At 49.5% G+C, this 22053-nt stretch overlaps 1 protein-coding gene across 7 annotated transcripts in view; it reads left to right on the top strand.

The window, feature by feature from the left end:
* LOC140731248 (adenylate kinase isoenzyme 1-like) overlaps positions 1 to 22053 on the top strand; it is a 178154-nt gene that overhangs the window by 130221 nt on the left and 25880 nt on the right. For 5 of the 7 annotated variants that reach the window (XM_073052787.1, XM_073052788.1, XM_073052792.1 and 2 more), the window contains 2 exons: positions 9205 to 9244; positions 16332 to 16367. In XM_073052787.1, the coding sequence (XP_072908888.1) occupies positions 9205 to 9244; positions 16332 to 16367 (76 nt within the window). Of the gene's footprint in view, positions 1 to 8918; positions 8988 to 9204; positions 9245 to 15761; positions 15904 to 16331; positions 16368 to 22053 lie in introns of those variants that run through there. The other 2 variants (XM_073052791.1, XM_073052790.1) reach the window with 2 other exon arrangements.

Below are 22053 nucleotides of genomic sequence, written 5' to 3'. Positions count from 1 at the left end.
GTTGCTTGCTTTCTTGGGCAGGGCAGATGTGCTGCACCGGGATAGGATACTTTCTATGGGGCATCTACAACAATTGCTGAGGGTCCATGGGGTAGAGATGCCGGATCTCCTTAGTCTTCTGAGGAAGCAGGTGTGCCAGTAAGCGTTTTTGGTCATGGTGACTATGTGATTGAACCAGAACAAACTGTGTTCACTCTATACTTTGAAACGTTCTGGTGACAACAATTTGACAGGAGACCAAATAGAGTTTTTTTTAAAAATTGTTGTCACCAGAACTTTTTTTTTAGTCATTTATTCTCCTGATCCCTTCAGTTCAGCACTCAGTGGGTGCCTCGTTGATCGATAATAACCACAGACTGCAGTGAGGCAGGAAGTCTGACACTGACGATGAGCCAGGATAGGTCAAGACGAAAGATGATTTCTTAGAAGATTCTAAAGATATGAGGGCTAAGAAATGAGAAGTCAACGTTTCCTCAAACTAAACAAGCTGTTATTTCTTTCTGTTGTTAAATAAATAAATAAACAAACATTTATCTATCAACCAATTTATTTATTGATAGAGATATAGTGCAAGGTTGGTCCTTCCAGCCTTTCGAGCCAATCCGCCCAGCAATCCCCCAATTTTTCATGCTAGCCTAATTGTGGGAGCATACGATCACCAGACATAGGAGCAAATTAGGCCATTCGGCCCATCGAGTCTGCTCCACCATTCCATCATGGCTGATCCCAGATCCCACTCAACCCCATACACCTGCCTTCTGGCTATATCCTCCTAGGCCCTGACCGATCAGGAAGCGATCAATTTCCGCCTTAAATATCCCCAAGGACTTGGCCTCCACCGCAGTCCGTGGCAGAGCATTCCACAGGTTCACTACTCTCTGGCTAAAAAATTCCTCCTTACCTCTGTTCTAAAAAGTTGCCTCTTAATTTTGAGGCTGTGCCCTCTAGTTTTGGATACCCCCACCACAGGAAACATCCTCTCCACATCCATCTTATCCAGTCCTTTCAACATTTGGTAGGTTTCAATGAGATACCCCCAACCCCACCTCCCCAACCTCGGATTCTTCTAAATCACAGTGAGTACAGGCCCAAAGCTGCTAAACATTCCTCATATGTTAACCCCGTCATTCCTGGAATTATCCTCGTGAACCTTCACTGGACTCTCTCCAGTGACAACACATCCTTTCAGAGATATGGAGCCCAAAACTGCTGACAATGCTCCAATGTGACCTAACGAGAGTCTTAAAAAGCCTCAGCATTATCCTTTTTTTATATTCTATTTCCCTTGAAATGAATGCCAACATTGCTTTTGCCTTCTTTATCACAGACTCAGTCTGTAAATTAACCTTCTGGGGGTCTTCTATGAGATCTCCTAAATCCCTCTGCACCTCTGATGTTTGAACCTCCTCCCCATCTAAATAATAGTTTGCACTATCGTTCCTTTTACCAAAGTGTGTTATCATACATTCCCAACATTGTATTCCATCTGCCACTCTTTTGGTCATTCTTCCAATATGTCCAAGTCCTGCTGGAATCGCATTGCTTCCTCAGCACTACCTACCCCTCCATCTATCTGTATCGGCCGCAAACTTTGCAACAAAGCCATCAATTCCATTATCCAAATCATTGACAAACAATGTGAAAAGTAGTGATCCCAACACTGACCCCTGAGGAACACCATTATGTCACTGGCAGCCAACCAGAAAAGGCCCCTTTTATTCCCACTCGCTGCCTCCTGGCTGTCAGCCATTCCTCTATCCATGCCGGTATCTTTCCCGTAACGCCACAGGATCTTGTTAAGCGGCCTCATGTGTGGCACCTTATCAAATGCTTTCTGAAAATCCAAATAAATTACATCCACTGCTTCTCCTTTGTCCACCCTATTTGTTACTTCCTCAAAGAACTCTAACAGATTTGTCCGGCAAGAGTACCCTTGACAGAAACCATGCTGACTTTGACTTATTTGATCATTAGTCTCCAAGTACTCCTAAACCTCATCCTTAATAATAGACTCCAACACTTTCCCAACCACTGAGGTTAGGCTAACTGGCCTAGAATTTCCTTTCTTTTGCCTTCCTCCCTTTTTATAGAGTGGAGTAACATTTGCAATTATCCAGTCCTCTGGGACCATGCCAGAATCAAATGATTCTTGAAAAATCATGGCTAATGCATCTGTTATCTCTTCATTAACCTCTCTCAGGACTCTGGTCTATCTGGTCTAAGTGATTTATCCACCTTAAGACCCTAGAGTTGGCCTAGCACTTTTTCCTTTGTAATAGCAATGGCACTCACTGCTGCTCCCTGACACTCACGGACCTCTGGCACACAGCTAGTGTCTTGCACAGTGAAGACAAATGCAAAGTACCCATTAAGTTCATTTGTCATTTCTTTTTCCCCCATTACTGCCTCACCAACATCATTTTCTGGTGGTCCAATATCAACTCTCACTTCCCTTTTACTCTTTATATAACTGAAAAAACTTTTAGTATCCTGCTTTATATTATTGGCTTGTTTGACCTCATATCTTTTCCCGACTTATAGCTTCTTTTGTTGCCTTTTGTTGGATTATTAAAAACTTCCGAATCATTCAACTTCACACTCACTTTTGCCACCTTATATGCCCTTTCCTTGGTTTTCATGCAGTCCTTAACTTCCCTTGCCCACCCCTGCCATCTGAGAGCTATTCCCAGACATTTCAGCTTCAGCCACCTCTTCTCTGCCGTTATCCCTGCCAGTATCCTCCTCCAGTCCACCTGGGCAAGCTCCTCTCTCATGCCTCTGTGATTCCATTGCGATACCGATACATGTGACGTATACTGTACTTCTCCCTCTTAAATTGCAGTGTGAATTCACTCATGTTATGATCACTGCTCCCTAAGGGTTCCTTTACATTAAGCTCCCTGATGAGATCAGGGTTATTACACAACACCCAATCTAAGTTAGCCTTTCCCCGAGTAGGCTCAAGCACAAGCTGCTCTAAAAAGCCATCTCATAGGCATTCAACAAATTCCCTCTCTTGTGATCCAACACCAACCTGATTTTCCCAATCCCCTTGCATATTGAAGTCCCCCATTACAATTGTGACATTACCCTTATTACATGCCTTTTCCAGCTCCCTTTGCAATCTCAACCCCACATCTTGGCTACTATTTGGAGGCCTGTATGTGATTCTCTAATTTTTTTACCCTCGCAGGTTCTTAACTTCACCCACAAAGACTCAACATTCTCTGACCCTGTGTCACCTCTTTCTAAAGATGTAATTCCATCTCTTAGCAACAGAGCCACACCACCACCTATACCTTTCTGTTGGTCCTTTCAATACAAAGTATATCCTTTGATGTTAAGCTCCCTGTGGCCTTCTTTCAGCCACGATTCCCGCCACTGTCTGTGACCATGTGGGTTTCCTTCAGATGCTCCAGCTTTTCCCCACATTCCCAAGACACGTGTTAGGGTTTGTTTTAAGCATGTACTGCTGGTGCTGGAAGTGTGACGATACTAGCAGGCTGCCCCTGGCACATCCTCAACGCAAGCTGTGCATTTCAGTGTATGCTCTGATACACGTGAGAAAAAAATCTAATATTTTATCTTAGACACACTCAGTCTCCCACTCATAATGTATCACCAACACTGTATATCAGTGTCACCTGACAGCGGATGGAATTTCATTTCACAGGTCAGAAAAGTTCTCTCTGACCCATGTGTAAATTGACCTGCCTCCTCTCCCCACCCCCAGCTGCAGCTCCTGACAGACACAGGCACATGGTGGCCAAGTTGGGAGAGGTGTCAGTCTGAATCCAGACCAGCTCTGGTCCGAATTTGAATCCCTTGTGCCCTGGGTTCGGACAGACCCCTCTCTTGACTTGACCGCCGCTTGCTTGTGTCAGCCGCAGCCCCTCGGCAGAGAGGTGGGGAGGGAGAGGGAGTGGGGGCGGGGGGGGGGGGTGCCCAGTGGATGTCCGTTGCTGGAATCTGTGGCAGGTGAGCACAGGGCCACCATCACAAAACGAACAGGAGCAAACTTCCTCCCCCATTCAAGCAGTGATCCGCACAGTCTGCACACAGCTACTGTCCCCACTTGGAACTGAGTCTCCATAGCTCCCTGAGTAAGGATCTCTCTCCTATTCACAACCTTTTTCTCATGGAGAGTTTTGACCCACCGACTTCCTCCAGAAGATAGTTTGAGGCTTATTCTGACTTTGCTGCTCTGGATATGAATCCCTCTGATCCGGGATTACATTCCTGGTCAAAACCTCGGGCAGTTTTTCCTGACCCCTCTCCAGCCTGTCTGATGAAATTCGATCAGAATGTGGGAGGTGATCATGATGGCTCCAACAGCCTCTCTCAGTGAACAGGTACATTACAAATCATAGACTGGGCAGTTTTTCCTTTTTTGCCGGGTATTATTCCCTGAATGTGGAGAATATGGTAATGATTCCCTCTCCGAGCTGATCCTGCAAGAGGACCACAGCCCTACTGTAGGGTTTGGAGGCTTGTGTGCCTCAATGACCCGGACAGCTACATTGCTGGAGTCAGGGCCTTGTGCTTCGGTGCTTGGTAGGGTCACCCATGCCAAACCGGTCAAAGGGTAGAGTCCAGACGAAGAGTGGTCCACTAGTCCTCCAGGTTCGGGGGTTCAACTTCGGTCTAACAACCCTGACTGGTCAAACAAAATTGTTCCGGACACGCCAGTGAATGATCCTTCTCTACCTGTGTGTGACTGTGTGAACAGACAGAGGCGGCCCTAAACTCCAGCGATGTCAGTAAGTAAGTTCCTAGCTGGCGTGGTCCCACACGAACAGATGATGATTCCCTATCGGTTGTCTGGAGGCTGCACGGCTCTGACATCCGGTGGGACATTTACCAATTCAGCTAAAGCTCCACGTGGGCTCTTGACCTTTTCCGTGGGCTCTTGACCTTTTCGCAAACAGCTGGGCCTAGGAAGGACTAAAGATAGCTCAAATCCCCGCTGTCGGTGAGGAAGCCGAATTGCATGGTGTCAAATGCAACGTGCTGGTTGTCAGCTCTTTCTGAAGCAGCCCCTCCCTTTGGTCTGAAGATTAATGATTAACGATAAGCTTTATTTGTAAGTTGAAACATTAAATTTGCATATCATTTGCAACCAACGTTGTCTGAAGTGAAAGCCCACAAGTATCTGCATGTTTCCAGTGCCAACACAGCATGCTCGCAATTTGCTAACCCTACATGGAGTGTGGGAGGGAACTGGAGCACCGGGAGAAGCCCACGCAGGCACGGGATAAACTCCAAAGGGCAGCAGCAGGAACTGAACCGGGATCACTGGCACTGTGAACTAATGTTAACTGCTAATCTAAAGAAGGAGAATCCACTGCGAACTGTGTGTTGATCGGCGGCACGTGCAGAAGCAGGGCCGGGGGGTCCTGAGGGCTGGGCTGGCTGGAGGTGTGAGAGAGAGCCAACCCCATCCGCGTGAAAGGCGATTGCTGCCCTGCGCCGAGAATAATCACGCCAGCTGGCTGACTGTGTCGTTAGGGAGTAGTTTTAGAACAAGCTCAGACAGCTTTCAGCAACTGGAGGGTGACCACTTTATAAGACCATAAGCCATTGGAGCATAATTAGGCCTTTCGGCCAATCAACTCTGCTCCATTTGGATGATTTATTATCCCTCTCAATCCCCTTCTCTTTGTAGCCTTTGACCCCCTCACTAGTCAAGAGCCTGTCAGCTTCCACTTTAAATATATGGCATTGTCTATGGCAATGAATTTCATAGATTCATCATCCTCTGGCTAAAGAGATCCCTCATTGTTGCTCTATTCTGAGGTTGTGCCCTCTGGTTCTAGACTCACCCTCTATAGGAAACATCCCCTCCACATTCACTCTATCTAGGCCTTTCAATATTCAGTAGGTTTCAATTCTCTCCCCCCCCCCCCCCACACACACATTCTTCTATAACTCCATTGAGTACAGGCTTAGAGCCATCAAACGCTCCTCATACATTAACCCTTTCATTCTCGTGAACCACTTCTGGACCTTCTCCAATGGCAGCACATCTGTTTCTAGATAAAACACAATACTCCGTGTGCGGTCTGAAAAATGCCTTATAAAGCTTCAGTATTACATCTTTGCTCCTATATTCTAGTCCTCTTGAAAGGAATGCTAACATTCCATTTGTCTTCCTTACCACCGACTCAACCTTTATGAATCCTGCATGAGGGCTCCCGAGTCCCATTTCACCTCTGATTTTTGAATTTTCTCCACATTTAGAAGATAGTCTGAACCCTTATTCCATCTATCAATGCGTATGACCACGAAAACTGTACTTGCACAGTCACTTCTTTGCCCATCCTTCTAATCTGTCCGTGTCCTTCTACTTCCTCAACACTATCTGCCCCTCCACCTATCTTAGTATCATCCATTAACTTGGTTATAAAGCCGTTATCCAAATCATTGACGTATAACGTGAAAAGAAGTGATCGACCTTTGTGGAACATAACTAGGGTCTGGCAGCCAACTAGAAAAGGCTCACTTTACTCCCATTCTTAGCCTCCTGGCAATCAGCCAATGTTCCAGCCATGCTTGAACCTTGCCTGTAATACCATGGGCTCTTAGCTTTTTTAAGCAGCTTCATGCGTGGCACCTCATCAAAGGCCTTATGAAAATCCAATCTCACAACATCCACTGACTCTCCTTTGTCAATCCTACCTCTTATTTTGTCAAAGAATTCCAACAGATTTGTCAGGTAAGATTTCCCCTTGAGGAAACCATGCTGACTTTGGCCTATTTTACCATGTGCCTCCAAGTACCTTGAAACCTCATCCTTAATAATGGACTCCAACATCTTCCCAATCACTGAGGTCAGACTAACTAGCTTATAATTTCCTTTCTTCTGCCTCCCTCCCTTCCAAAATGTGGAGTGACATCTGCAATTTTCTACTCTTCCAGAACCATTCCATAATCTCGTAATTCTTAAAAGAAGATTACTAATGCCTCCACAGTCTCTTCATCTACCTCTGGGGTGTAGTCGATCCAGGTGGCTTAAGACCTTACAGCTCACAAGCACCTTCTCCTTAATGTCTTCCACAATGAAGACTGATACAAAGTACATTGAGTTCATCTGCCATTTCTTTGTCTCCCCCCCAATTCTTACCCCTCCAGCATCATTTTCCAGCAGAACTGAAATCCTCATCCATGCCTCCCAGTCTCCTGTGAAAGCTGACCAGCAAATTCCTAGCAATCAGGATAAGAAACCATGAGCAAGTTGAGAAAGTTGTGTTCACACTCACTGTCCTTGGATCTTTGATGGAGACCAGTAGACTAAGGTAGGGTTTAGCAAATGCTAAAGGTGGCCAGTGTCCATAGGTGGCAACAAAGGAGAGATGTGATTCACCCAGGACACTCCCAAACATCTTTGCTGCTGTTTCTCGTGGCTGCTGCACTTTCACAAGCAGCCCGTAGTAGTGTCCTGGTTGCTGGGAGTCGGTGAATAAAACAAATGAGGCAATGGTGTTGCTAAAAGAGGAGGGAAGAAGAATAGCTTTTGACTCCATCCACACTAATTAAATTGTGTGTGTGTGTGTGTGTCTTTCTTTCGTTCTTTCTCTCTCTCCCTTCATTTTTCTCTTCTCTCTCTCTCCCTCCCTCTCCTCCTCTCTCTCCTCTCTCTCTCTCCTCTCTCTCCCTCCTCTCTCTCCCTCCTCTCTCTCCCTCCTCTCTCTCCCTCCTCTCTCTCCCTCCTCTCTCTCCCTCCTCTCTCTCCCTCCTCTCTCTCCCTCCTCTCTCTCTCTCCTCTCTCTCTCTCCTCTCTCTCTCTCCTCTCTCTCCCTCCTCTCTCTCCCTCCTCTCTCTCCCTCCTTTCTCTCCCTCCTCTCTCTCCCTCCTCTCTCTCTCTCTCTCTCTCCTCTCTCTCTCTCCTCTCTCCTCTCTCTCTCTCTCTCTCTCTCCTCTCTCATCACTATATTCATGCAAGGAAAATATGTGCTGTGTGTTTAATATTAAATTCGTTAGATAAACCCTTTTAGAAATGAAATTGAGTGTATCAGCCACTTATAAGTGACTTATCACCGATATTCCAGTTGTGATTAGCACCCCCACCCCTCCCCCGTCAGCCGGTCCACAAGAATATTGTCAATATTAAACCGGTCCGCGGTGCAAAAAAGGTTGGTGACCTCTGCCATTACCATTTGCTGTTCCTTTAAATGGCTGGCTGAGAGTAAACAGCACACATCGTGCACCCGGTGGAGCCGCTGCCTCACAGTTCCCACCAGCCAGACTCGGTCCCGATTTCCTTCCTCCCCCACAGACCTTTCTCCCTGTGCTTCCACGGGTTTCTTCCAGGTGCTCTGGTTTCCGTGAGGTGTGCTGGTCGGTTCATTGGCCGCTGTGAATTGCCCCTGACGAGCAGGCGAACAGTCGAATCTGGGGATGGTGCCGATGAGACTATGGGGGGAGCAAAGCAGGATTAGTGTAGGAGTCATTCGATGGTCAGCAGGGATTCGACCATCCGTATGACATTGATGAGGGTTAATTCAGAATCAGGTTTCATATCACCGGCATATGTTGTGAGATTCGCTGTCTTTGCAGCAGCAAAATATTATTTGGTCAGGGAGTTACCCCAGTCACCTCCCCCTGCTGCAAAGTGTTACCATGCGATCTTAGAGGGGGTAGGTGAGGCCCTTTACCCCATGAGGGTGGTTTAAGTTGACCCCCTCAGTATCCCAACCTCGGACTTTCTGCTGCAGGACTTGAAGCCCCTGGTTAGGAGGAGGGAGGGTGCCTCCTTGGTTAAGGCACGGGGAAGGCGGAGGGAGGGGTTTTTTTCCCGAGCTGGGGCTGTCTGCTGGAGAGGTGAAAGTCAGGCAGGACGTGGGCAGAAAGGAGGCAGTGGCACAAGAGGAGACTGGAGGAACGTGGCTCCCAAGATGCAGTGCTGGGATGCCGCACATGCTCAGTGGAGACTCGGCTCTGCAGCAGGGAGGCCCGTCAAACACACCGGCAGCTGGAGCTGAGCTCTGGCAAGTGTCTGAGGAGGGGGCGCGGGGGCTGGCGGCCACGGTTTCCGTCTTCTCAGTGCTTTGCATCTGTTGGCATGCTGTTCTCTGCATGTGTTCGCATCACATCATCTCTGCTCCCCCTGCACAATACTAGAGTTCATTAAAAAGAAATGCACTTGACTTCCAGAAGGGGAGAGAGAGAGACAATTAACCCCGTTTTTGTTTTCTTCTGTTCTAGTCTGAGGGAACTTTGGCCGCGGAAGATTTCACAATGTCAGGTAACGACTCAGTTTCTCTAAGGTGGGGGTGAGAGGTCAACAGGCAGAAACTTATTGTCTGGAATTGGTTACTGCTACTGCCTCTGGTCCAGGCTCTGAGTGAATTTGGATGGCTGATAAAAGAATTAACCCTCTCCTCCGCCCCCCGCACTGAGACACAGCCAGCAATCTCAGCTGTGGCCAGTTCGCTATTGTTCATTGTTGTCTCTGTGTGTGTGTCTGTGTGTGTGTGCGTGCGCGTGTCTGTGTGTGTACACACACATAGGCCATCAGTGCAGAGTGGGATGGAGGGAGAGGGGTAAACATCATTCCCAATCCCTGTCCCAGCTTCATCCCGCTTCCACACACTTACACTTCCCCCCTCCAGATCGGCTCCATCTGTCTCCTGATAATTAACCCTTAGTGACCCGCCCGCTGTAGGAAGGATGCTTGCAAGGATGTGCCAGTCCTGAGTTAAGCAGGGGTGTTGAGGTGGTTTATTCATTGGAGGACAGGAGAATGAGGGGCGACGTTATAGAGGTGAATAAGTTCATGGGGAATGTAGTTAGGGGAAGACACACTACCTCCTTCCCAGGGTTGGGGAATCAAAAATTAGGAGGCAGCGATTCAGAGTGAGAGGGGAGAGATTTGATAGAAACCTTGAGGGGCAGCTCTTTCACCCCAGACGGTAATGAGTTTGTACGTTCTCCCCGTGACCGCGTGGGTTTCCTCCGGGTCCAAAGATTGCCAGGTTAATTAGTCATTGCAAGTTGTCCCGTGATTAGGCTAGGGTTAAATCAGGGAATGCTGGGCATGGTGCTCGAAGGCCCTATTCAGTGCTGGATCTCAATAAATCAATAAATAGCATGGGCTGCCGGAAGAATTGGTTAGGGCAGATAGATTAGCAATATTTAAAACACACTGGGACAGGAAAAGTTCAGAAGGATATTGGCAAAAGGCGGACTTAGATAGGAATCCTGCCGAGGAGCCTGTTCCCACAATCCTGCTCAACGTGGCCAAGGAGCCTGTTCCCACAATCCTGCTCAACGTGGCCAAGGAGCCTGTTCCCACAATCCTGCTCAACGTGGCCAAGGAGCCTGTTCCCACAATCCTGCTCAACGTGGCCGAGGAGCCTGTTCCCACAATCCTGCTCAACGTGGCCAAGGAGCCTGTTCCCACAATCCTGCTCAACGTGGCCGAGGAGCCTGTTCCCACAATCCTGCTCAACGTGGCCAAGGAGCCTGTTCCCACAATCCTGCTCAACGTGGCCAAGGAGCCTGTTCCCACAATCCTGCTCAACGTGGACAAGGAGCCTGTTCCCACAATCCTGCTCAACGTGGCCGAGGAGCCTGTTCCCACAATCCTGCTCAACGTGGCCAAGAAGCCTGTTCCCACAATCCTGCTCAATGTGGCCGAGGAGCCTGTTCCCACAATCCTGCTCAACGTGGCCAAGGAGCCTATTCCCACAATCCTGCTCAACGTGTCCAAGGAGCCTGTTCCCACAATCCTGCTCAACGTGGCCAAGGAGCCTGTTCCCACAATCCTGCTCAACGTGGTCAAGGAGCCTGTTCCCACAATCCTGCTCAACATGGTCAAGGAGCCTGTTCCCACAATCCTGCTCAACGTGGCCAAGGAGCCTGTTCCCACAATCCTGCTCAACGTGTCCAAGGAGCCTGTTCCCACAATCCTGCTCAACGTGGCCAAGGAGCCTATTCTCACAATCCTGCTCAACGTGGCCAAGGAGCCTATTCTCACAATCCTGCTCAACGTGGCCAAGGAGCCTGTTCCCACAATCCTGCTCAACGTGGCCAAGGAGCCTGTTCCCACAATCCTGCTCAACGTGGCCAAAGAGCCTGTTCCCACAATCCTGCTCAACGTGTCCAAGGAGCCTGTTCCCACAATCCTGCTCAACGTGGCCAAGGAGCCTGTTCCCACAATCCTGCTCAACGTGGCCAAGGAGCCTGTTCCCACAATCCTGCTCAACGTGGCCAAGGAGCCTATTCCCACAATCCTGCTCAACGTGGCCAAGGAGCCTGTTCCCACAATCCTGCTCAACGTGGCCAAGGAGCCTGTTCCCACAATCCTGCTCAACGTGGCCAAGGAGCCTATTCCCACAATCCTGCTCAACGTGGACAAGGAGCCTGTTCCCACAATCCTGCTCAACGTGGTCAAGGAGCCTGTTCCCACAATCCTGCTCAACGTGGCCAAGGAGCCTGTTCCCACAATCCTGCTCAACGTGGTGTTGGGCTTGAAATTCTGCCCTGTGTTCGTTTAGGAAGAGAGACAACCAACACCGGAATATTACAAAACTTGGGTTTATTGCAGAATCCGTAACTGGCACAGCGAATCCACGGAATCGCTGGAGAAGGCGCGTTCCGACTTCCCCTTACAATCTGCTCTTATTTATATCCCTTTTCCCCCCAGCACAACCCCCCGCTACATATTAGGTAATATCGGGCACTCGTGTCCATCTTATTGGCCTGATGCCATACACTCACGAGTTACCTGTTTCTTTTGTTTACTGAATCGCGTGACACTAGTGGTTTCGGTGTAGCGGAATCCCCAGTTTCGCTCCCCCCTCCCTCGCATTCCGGCCTCCTATATTACGTGAGCCACTCCTGACCTGTAATGGCAGTCTCGAATTAACCCTAACACTGGCCAAGGAGCCTGTTCCCACAATCCTGCTCAACGTGGCCAAGGAGCCTATTCTCATAATCCTGCTCAACGTGGCCGAGGAGCCTATTCCCACAATCCTGCTCAACGTGGCCGAGGAGCCTGTTCCCACAATCCTGCTCAACGTGGCCGAGGAGCCTGTTCCCACAATCCTGCTCAACGTGGCCAAGAAGCCTGTTCCCACAATCCTGCTCAACGTGGCCGAGGAGCCTGTTCCCACAATCCTGCTCAACGTGGCCAAGGAGCCTGTTCCCACAATCCTGCTCAACGTGGCCAAGGAGCCTGTTCCCATGCAGTAAGACTCCACCGCTCTAAGATCAGCCCCTGGTTGCATATTCATTTTGTGAAAAGTTCTGTAAGACTCCCTCCACCCACCCTCTCTGCCTCCAAGGACCTGCGTCAGTGTGTGAACAGGTATGAACCATTGTTTGACAGTGCTTCGGTTTAATCGTTCTGAAAGAGTTGTGTGACTGTGATCTGTGTCTGAAGGGTTTCTGAAAGCAGTGCATTCCCACGAGGGAGTAGAGCCTCCCTTGGGAGGTTCGGTTTTCCATGTCCCCGGGGCCTACCTGCTGTATGAGGGTGGGTTGGAGAGTCACGCTCCTCCTGTCGTGTACTGGCGGCAGTTCAGGGAACTTTCCTATCCAGCACGAAACCTGCCCCGTCCCAGAACTGAGGGTAGTGCAGCCAGTTGGATGAGGGCTGCACCTAATCAGCCCATACTTCTGGATCTGCCCAAGTGGACGAAGGGAAGCGCCTGCCCTGTGGCGTAGGAGGTTCCAGATGTGGGGAGTTGGCTCTGACGAGGCTGCAGTCAGACTCTGTAAGGTGGTGTGCGTCCTTGTGCACATTCACGTGTTCTTGAGGACCTTAGTTACAGGGAAAGGTTAAATAGGTTAGAACTTTATTCCCTTGAGCCTAGGAGAATGAGGGGAGATTTGATAGGCTATGATGGGTATAGATAGGGTATATGCAAGCAAGCTATTTCCAGTGAGGTTGGGTGAGATGAGAGCCAGAGGCCATGGGTTAAGGGTGAAAGGTGAAACATGAGGGGGAACTTCTTCATTCAGAAGGTTGTGAGAGCATGGAGCGAGCTACCAGTGCAAGTGGTGGATGTGCGTTTGATTTCACCATTTAAGAAAAATTTAGATAGGTACATGGATGGGAGGGGTATGGAGGACTATGGTCCCGGTGCAGGTCAACGGGTCTAGGCCGAACAATAGTTTAGTATGGACTAGATGGGCTGAAGGGCCTGTTTCTGTGCAGTAGTGTGCTATAACTCTATGACCGGTGCGGGTGCGTGGGTATGGAATGATGAGGGATCCCTTTTAGATGAAACATTGGACGTGTATGATGGGAGAGGGGGAGGCATTATCTTATACCACCTCCAGGAAGACACCCAGCCAGACGCGAGCCCCATGTGTTCACACCCAATATGCGATACCGAACAACCTGGAACAGCCCATGTTCGACCGGTTAAGCCCAAGATCGGTGCAGCGTCAAGCCTAGTTAACATCCAGCCAGCAAGATCACGGGCCTTGAAAGCCCAGGAGCAGAGTGCAGCAAATCACCAGCTGTCTGAGGTGACAGCTGAACTGAACTGACCTGAAGGAGTGGTTATTCTCGGTGACATAATGATACCCTGTGATGCCTGTCCCTCTCAGCTGAATGTTATAAAGTTACGCACATCCTTTCATCAGATGGTTTCAGTGGTTGGTGCTTTTTATAGCTGGACTACAAAGTGTCTGTAAAAGATTTGAAACCACGGACGTTAATGGTGGGAGCGTTTCAGTCTCTGATTTATGATCAAAGCTCTCTTCAAAGTTGGTCTACAGTGATTGTTTCCTGCTTGTTGCACGTGCAGCAGCATACACAGAGGTGCTAGACGGCAGTAGTTCTCACACCCCACACCCCAGTCACTGCACGTACTGGCTCGAACCCAGCAGGGTGCTGGGGTTGTACAGCACCCAGGGGTGACGCTGAACAGGACGTCCTGCTCACCAGGTCTCCACACTAACCACCGGTCACCTGTCTGTCCTCATCCTCCACCGATCACATTTTACCCCCCCCCCCCCCCCGACTGGATTCCATCACTGCCTCTGCATTCTCGCAGTCCCAGTGATGCCCAGCTGCTGGCTCACGACAGCGTGGTCTCTGTTCCTGAAATGGCCCGCAGCGGGTGCCGTAGATGTCCTCTTGCCTCTGTCTCCCTGCTGGTTTGCCTCATTACCGCCCTCCTCACCCACTGTGATTCTCCTCCTTTTGACCTCCTCCGGTTATCCTCACGTTCGCCAGATATCTAAACCTCCCTGCACCACCTCAGCCCCGTCCACCTCCCCATTTATCCAGAGCTCCCCCCCCCATCCAACACCCCACAAGCTGTTGTTGGCCATCCAGCCCAGTCCATCCTCACCTGCCTTCTTGCCCCTCGTGTCTACCCTCCATCCTCCTCCACTCCACTGTTCACCCTCCCCCATCCACCTTCCATCCCCTCCCACCCCACCGTCCAACCTCCCCCACCCACCGTCCACTCTCTTCCACCCACCGTCCAACCTCCCCCCACCCACCGTTCACTCTCTTCCACCCACCATCCACCCCTTGGTCTAAGCTCCCGCACCATCCACCCTCTCCCACCCTCCATCTGCCCTCTCCCACCCCACCGTTCACCATTTCCCATCACCATTGTCCTCCTCACAGCCTAAATGCACTACTCCCCTGTAACCTCCTCCCTTTTCTCCTCCACCCTCAATCCACTCCCTACTCCCAATCCCTGCACAATTTTCGCCTTCAGCATCGAGGGACAGTGGAAGGGCAGAGTTCACCTGTAGCTGCCAGTTCATGAAGGGGACTCAGAGCCCGGGAACGTGTGCGAACCTCATACTGTTAACGGCCAGCCCTGCCCCGGGCAGGCTGTACAGAAGATTTATTGGATTGTGCCGCACAGGTACAGGCCCCTGCCCCACTGAAACCACCGTAAACATCACGCAGCTTCTGCCACCAATCCCACCGGATTCTCCCCACATTCCCATCAATTCTTCCCAGGTTCTGTCACATACTACACACTAGGAACAATTCACATCGATCATTGAACTCGCTGACCTGTACGGTCGCAGGGAAAGCACGCAAACTCCACACAGACAGTACGGGAGGTCCAGGTCACAGATTCCAGCTGAATGACAACAGAAGGAAGTTACAGACCACCAGCACCTCCATAACTCAGTCGGGGAGTCTTCCGGCCTGTTTCCCTCAGCCAGCAGCCCACCCACCCGATGGCCAGTGTGGGATCTTGCTGTGGACGCGATGAACGCTGCATTCCCCCGCTCAGAAGCAGGCCGCCGGTGTGCTGAGTGGAAAGAATGTCGGGGGTTCTGCCAGAGTTCTGGCAAGGCAGAACTTAAAGGCATCTTTAAATCATGTCACTGCACTCACAAGAGGTTAATGGCTTTCCAGCTCTTGTTAATGTGTCACTAGGTGAGCCACTGCTTTTAAAAATTATTGATGTGAGGAAACAATGGGTTTGAATGTTGGGAGATTTTAATGGTTAACTAAGCCCAACTTCCTGTCGACTCTTCGGCTAGTTCCTTTCCTGAAAGACTAATTCTCACTTAATTTCCCTTTTCCATTTTATCCCCCCCTCTTCTCGGTGTGCCTTGTTACGAACTGATTATCTTTCTTGTCCCGGCGGCCACCTTCCTCTCAATGCCAAGGCGACTTCTGCCTGTTAGCTTAGGGTGGCGTTGAGGGAAGCGGCCGAGGCAGGGAATGGAATTCCAAAACTTAGTGGCTCAGCCACAACTTCCGGCCAAATACCGAGACTAGCAACTGTAGCCATGGAAACGCATGATTCAACAGTGGCTGCTTGCTGGCTAAACAGTTTCACTGATTAAAAGGAAAGGCTATGTGTATGCCAGCTCTGCCCCAGTAGGTCCATCAAAAAGAAGCGTGAACGATGGGTGTCAACTGCTCCTCGAGCTCCTCGACCAAAGTGCAGAGCATTGGTGCCAAGGGTAAGCGGGAGACAGTGGGACGGTTCAGGCGTGAGGGGGAGGAGGACCCTGCCCCAACCCAAATGAGGGCAGATTGCCACGGCGGCCGCCTGCAGTTTTATCTCTCCCACGGGGATGGTGGGAGGGCAGCTTTACAACCTCCTTTCGAGGGGAGGATACGGTGCCTCAGAAACCAGATGGGAAAAGATTTACTTAGCCATTACTAAACAGACTGCAAGACAAGAGGTAAACTTAGGCAGGATGTGAGCACATTTCTTCCAGCATAACATGATCAAGGATTTCTGGGGTTTCCAGTGTAATTGGGAGTTTTCAGAAAACTGTTCTTTTTGGAGGTCTGGATTACAGTGAACTGGGATCTGGGATTTGTATTTAAGACCACAAGGAGTTCTGAATGGTGGTTTTAACTATCTTTCCATTTAACCCCACAGACAAGCTGAAGGGATGCAAAATTATTTTTGTTGTCGGTGAGTAAAGTTTATTTATTGTTATTTATTTATTTATTGTTGGCAAGTATAAATGATGACTGAATTGTTGTAAGAGCCCATCTCAGTTGTCCTCAGCTTGTGACTTTGGTCTGCCAGCGCGGTGGACCTCACCTGCCCTCTGAAGTGGCTTGCCTCAGCAAGGGGCAACCTTTACTGGGCAGTAAGTGCCACCCTGGCCATTGTTGAGGTTCTGTGAAAGAAAAGGAAGGAGCACGGATGTGGCCCGTCCCCTGCTTCTCTGTCCCAGGAATCACGTAGGATATCTTCCAGTGTTTCTGCAGACCCAAGGTAGATGGGTGGTGATGCGCAGGTCCCCCTCGTGGACACCAAGTCTCACAATGTGCTGAGGTTCTGACTGCCCCGCAGAGGAGAGGTCTGGCCCCATTACCGCACAACGTCCCAGTCAGCTCAGCCCTGCCTGCCCTTTGTGGGAGGGTTGATTGGTCAGCGCGGAACGTCCTGGAGGCGCTGTAAGAGAGTGACTCTGTGGAGAATGTAGGGTGGTTCCCTGAGCAAACTGTCCAAACTATCGCCAGATCTCACCATAAGTGAGAGGGACCCTGACAACTGGACAATATTGTACACTGTCAGTGTTGTAGAAGAGCTCATCTCTTGGCAGACTGTAGATTTACAAGAGGAGTGTAGAGGAGGATGCAAGATCCCATGTCCAGCTCATCCCCAGTAGCTGAATAACAGAGGACTGTCTCCAGGGCCACACACCGAGACATAGATCGAGTGGTGCTGGGAGTTCATTGACTTGGTGAGAGACGCCCTTTGGTCTGCCCGTGCAGTCAGATGTCTGTGAGGGAATGGTGCTGACTGATGTTCCAGGCTGCAGGAGGGCGCACTGGAACTTGGTGCAGCCAGAGCAAAGGCCCTGAGGGGGAAATACCTCAGCATAGTGTCCTTCTGCTCCCACTCCGAGGAGCAGAGCCGGTGGGGAAATGCCCCCGCCAAACAATAAAAGCAAGTAACATCCCAGGGAGCCAAGCAAACCGTCGTGGTGCTAATTTGATTTTTTAGAAGTTTGCACTACTGAATAACCATGAATGTAGAAGTTTTGCACTGTTTCTTCCTTTGTATATTTTATTTCTGTTATGAATAAAGTCTACATGTTTGAAATTTTTTAAAAAGGGCTTAAATCACAGCAGTGTAAAATGATCTAACATTTGTGGTGTGAAATGGCAGTGGCTTGTGTGAGCGTTCACCAGCCAGGGGTCTGAACGGGATGGGGAGATGTGACGTGGTTTTCAGGGATGGGGGTGTAGTGGGGGAGCACTGTACTCTTGGAAACTGTTCACCCCACTAAAGTGCTGTGCCCTCCCTCCCATTGTACGCAATGTCAGGGTGGTCTCTCTCACTTCATTGAGCCTCCCATTCACAGCATGACCGAGCTTGAGTCCCATAAGAAGATGAGGGTTAGAGGCCCTAGGCATCCCTCCAACATTCACTCGGGTTGCAGTCGATCTTTTACCTCAGAACCAACCCCCCTGTATCCTTTCATTTGCTTAATCACTGTCGGACTGTAGTCCTTCTCCTTGCACTGTTGTGCCGCGTTGTCAGTGCCACGGTACACCCCCCATAGTGTTTACGGCTTCTCCTCACTCTCTCGCTATCTAAACATCTCTTACGGCTTCTCCCACTTCTCCATTGGAGTGGGGAGGGGGATTCCCTCCTGCAGTGAGTATGACTCTGCGAATCCACCCCCAGTGAGCGCAACACTGTAAACCTTCCCACCATGCCAGTGTGTTCAGCTTGCTACAGTCGGCCCCCTCCACGGGGGATTGGTTCTGGCACCCCCCCGTGGATACCAAAAAACGCGTTTGAAAAAGTCTCTTATTTAACCTGACTTTAGGACCCGGGGGAGCTTAGAACCCGCCGATCACGATTGAAAATAAAGTGGAAATAATAAAGCGATCAGAAAGAGGTGAAACGCCATCGGTCATTGGAAAAGCGTTAGGCTACAGTCGGTCAACAATCAGAACAATTTTAAAGGATAAAGTGAGAATAATGGAACATGTGAAAGGCCCTGCCCCGATGAAAGCTACAATTATTACTAAGAAATGCAGTGGTTTAATTATTGAAATACATACATTTCTTAAGTGTTTTATATGCATAGAAAAGTAAAATATATACTATATACTAAGACAAATGTTTGACTAACTGGCGCTAAATAATACCGGATGTACCTGTTCCGACTTACGTACAAATCCAACTTAAAGACTGCCTGTACTTTAAATCATCTCTAGATTATTTATAGTACCTTATACAATGTAAATGCTATGTAAATAGTTGTTATACTGCATTGTTTAGGGAATAATGACAAGAAAACAAAGTCTGTACATGCTCAAACAACAAGTGCTGGAGAGAGAACTTCCGGGTTTTCCCGATCCGCGGTTGGTTGAATGCGCGCATGCGGAACCCGCGGATAAGGAGGGCCGACTGTATCTCCCTCACTGAGCATAATGCATAAAGTCCACAACTTTCCCGTCGGCCAAGCTGAACCTCTCAGAGCATCTCCACTGTCCCTTCTTTTTACAAAACTACAGAAGTTTATTTACACAAAGCACAAACATCAAGTATTTACGAGATATTGAACAAATTCAAATTAAAATATTATTATTATTGTCTATAAAACAGTCAATTCCCTGGGGGGGGGGCACCTTTTCCTGAATTCCCCACTGTGCCCATCATGATCACATGCTCCCTCTCCAACGTACGAATGTATCTCTGGAAGAAGGGCAGGCAGTCGGCTCTGGCAAAGCCCTGTCTGCTGCCTGGACCCATGAGTGACCATCTTGGCCAGGCCCAGGAGCAAGTCCACCAGTAAACCCTCTAAACGACCAGCCCCCTTCCGTATTGGGTGCCTGCATATCAGGAGAACGGGGAACACGGGCCAGCACTCCCTTGGTAACCACACAGTAGAGCTGAACAGAGTTTAGTGCTGCCATGATACTAACACGCGCTACAGTCCACTCTTCTCTCCCTGTTGTCCTACAGACACTGGATACTGGGCCTCAGGCAGTGTGATGCTCCCTGGAGGGTGCGGCTCTACCATATACCGCTCCCTTTTACAGTGTACCAGTCGCTCACTGTCACTCCTAGGGCAACACACTGCTGGAACATTGGATACTGTGCCCCGAACAGTGCTGAGTTCCCTTGCTACAGCTCCTCAGACAGAGCAGCACCTCCTGCAGCCTTGGAAGCATTTTACCAGCCCTTCGGCATCCTTGCACCCCAAATCCCAGAACTCCCCCACTAACGGCAGTGCTGAGTCTCACCACCACCTTCTCAAGGGCCGTTAGGGGACGGGTTAGGAATCCTGTCCCTGCCGCACACATCCACCTTCAGGGTATTGAATTCGAGAAAAGGCAATCACAAGTTCGCAACATCCTGTAGCCCAGACCTCCAGTCTTTTTGGTCTCAGCCCTATCCTTTCTGTTGTCAATTTTCCTGCTTGCTCTCCCTTCCATCACCGTGAATCCCCAAGACATAGAGTATTGTAGCACAGCAACAGGCCATTCAGCCTGTCTAGTCGGTGCTGGCCTTGTCTTCCACCTAGCCCCAATTACCTTCACCCAGACGGAAGCCCTCTGTACCCTTCTGATCCACGTACCTATCTAAACAGATGTTACAATTAAACCCGTGTCCACCATTTCCGTTGGTTCTATGCTAACAGCACCCTCTGAGCAAACAAATTCCCCTCAAGTATATTGCCTTTCACTGTTAACCTCTGACCTCGAGTTCCAGTCTTACCAAAGCTGAGAGAAAAGTCCTGCGTGCATTTACTTCATTTATACCCCTTATGGTTTTGTATCTCTCTACAAGAGAGGTTAACAACCTTTTTTATGCCATGGACTCCTACCATTATCTGAGGGGTCCATGGACCCCAGGTTGGGAACCTCTGTGATTGTAAGATTCTCCCTTTTCCCTCACGTCCAGGCAGGCTTCCAGCAGTCCGTGTCTTTGGCTATAGCTACCTCTTCAAGCACATCTTTTTGTTCAGTTGGATTCAACTGCTTGACCTTTAAAAGCATCTCTGCATCTTTCAGATGCTCGAATATGTCTCACATTACACTTCTTCCCCTTTTCTCCCACACCCACTGGCCCCCCTTGCTCCAGGAGGTATCCGATTCCCTGCTGTCTCCGGTGTCACTAGGAGACCCTGCTCCATTGCCCATTCTTGGGTTGCAAGGGCAGGACTTGCTGCCCATTCCTTATAGACTGCTGAGGTAGCGGGGGTGTGTGGACCTCGAGGTAGCGGGGATGTGTGGACCTCGAGGTAGCGGGGATGTGTGGACCTCGAGGTAGCGGGGATGTGTGGACCTCGAGGTAGCGGGGGGGTGTGGAGCTCGAGGTAGCGGGGGGTGTGGAGCTCGAGGTAGCGGGGGGGTGTGGACCTCGAGGTAGCGGGAGTGTGTGGACCTCGAGCTGTGCAGAAAGCCACCTCGCAGTCCCTCAGATGAACGTACTGCCAAGTTGCCAGGAATTCCGGGATTCGGAAGCAGCAGGGTCACAGAAAGGGCAGTGTTATTCCAAGTCAGGATGGTGCGGGTGAGATGTACTCGTGCAGCTGCTGCCCCAGGCCTTATCAGAATCAGATTTATCCTCACTGACTTAGATTTGTGAAATTGGTGAGTTGTGGGGCGACACTTGTGGGCTGCCCACAGCAATGCTCGCTGATTTGATTTGACGGCAAACAATACTTTTCACTGTCGACATGTGACAAATGAAGCTAATTATGAAGTACTGAAGAAGGGTCTCAGCCTGAAATGTTGACTGTTTATTCCTTTTCCTGAGAAAATCTGCAGATGCTGGAGATCCAAAGCAACACACACAAAATTCAACACAGTACAGGCCCTTCGGCCCACAATGCTGTGCCAAATGTGTACTTACTTTAGAAATTACCTAGGGTTACCCATAGCCCTCTATTTTTCTAAGCTCCATGTACCTATCCAGGAGTCTCTTAAAAGACCCTATAGTTTCTGCCTCCATCATCGTCATCCGCAGCCCATTGCACACACTCACCACTCTCTGCGTAAAAACTTACCCCTGACATCTCCTCCGTACCTAATTCCAAGCACCTTAAAACTGCGCCCTCTCGTGTTAGCCATTTCAAAAAGTCAACATTTCAGACCAAGATTTTTCTTCAGGACTGAGAGGAGCGTTCCATAGATACTGCCAGGACTGCTGAGTTCTTCCAGCATTTTGTGTGTGTTGCTTTGGATTTCCAGCATCTGCAGACTTCCTCATATTTAACATCATATAATTGTTGTTTTGCAGTGGCAGCCCAGTATAAAGCCATAAAATTACCATAAAATGCAAAAATAAGTAGATCTATAAAAGCAATGATGATGCAGTGTTGATGTACTTGTGAATGATTCAGAAGTCTTGTGGCGGAGGGGAAGAACCTATCTCAGAATCATCGAGTGTGGGTCTTCAGGCTCCCGTACCTCCTTGTGTCAGCCCTGAAATTGATTGCAGTCATGACTGCTCCTGTCTGCCTGGGGCATTGCCACAGTTTGTACGTATCTGAGCAGAGCAGGGAAACTCATAGCCACTGTTTGAGGCTCTGGGTAAGCAACGGTGTATAAAATGCAGAGCTCCAAAGGATGTGTCAGTGATCATCTCCCAGTGCATCTGTAACCACAACATAGGCTTTGGT

This window comes from Hemitrygon akajei, chromosome 7, assembly GCF_048418815.1.
Source record: "Hemitrygon akajei chromosome 7, sHemAka1.3, whole genome shotgun sequence".
Taxonomy (NCBI): Eukaryota; Metazoa; Chordata; class Chondrichthyes; order Myliobatiformes; family Dasyatidae; genus Hemitrygon; species Hemitrygon akajei.
Note: the sequence above shows the minus strand (reverse complement) of the source record. Positions and strands in the feature narration are given on the sequence as shown.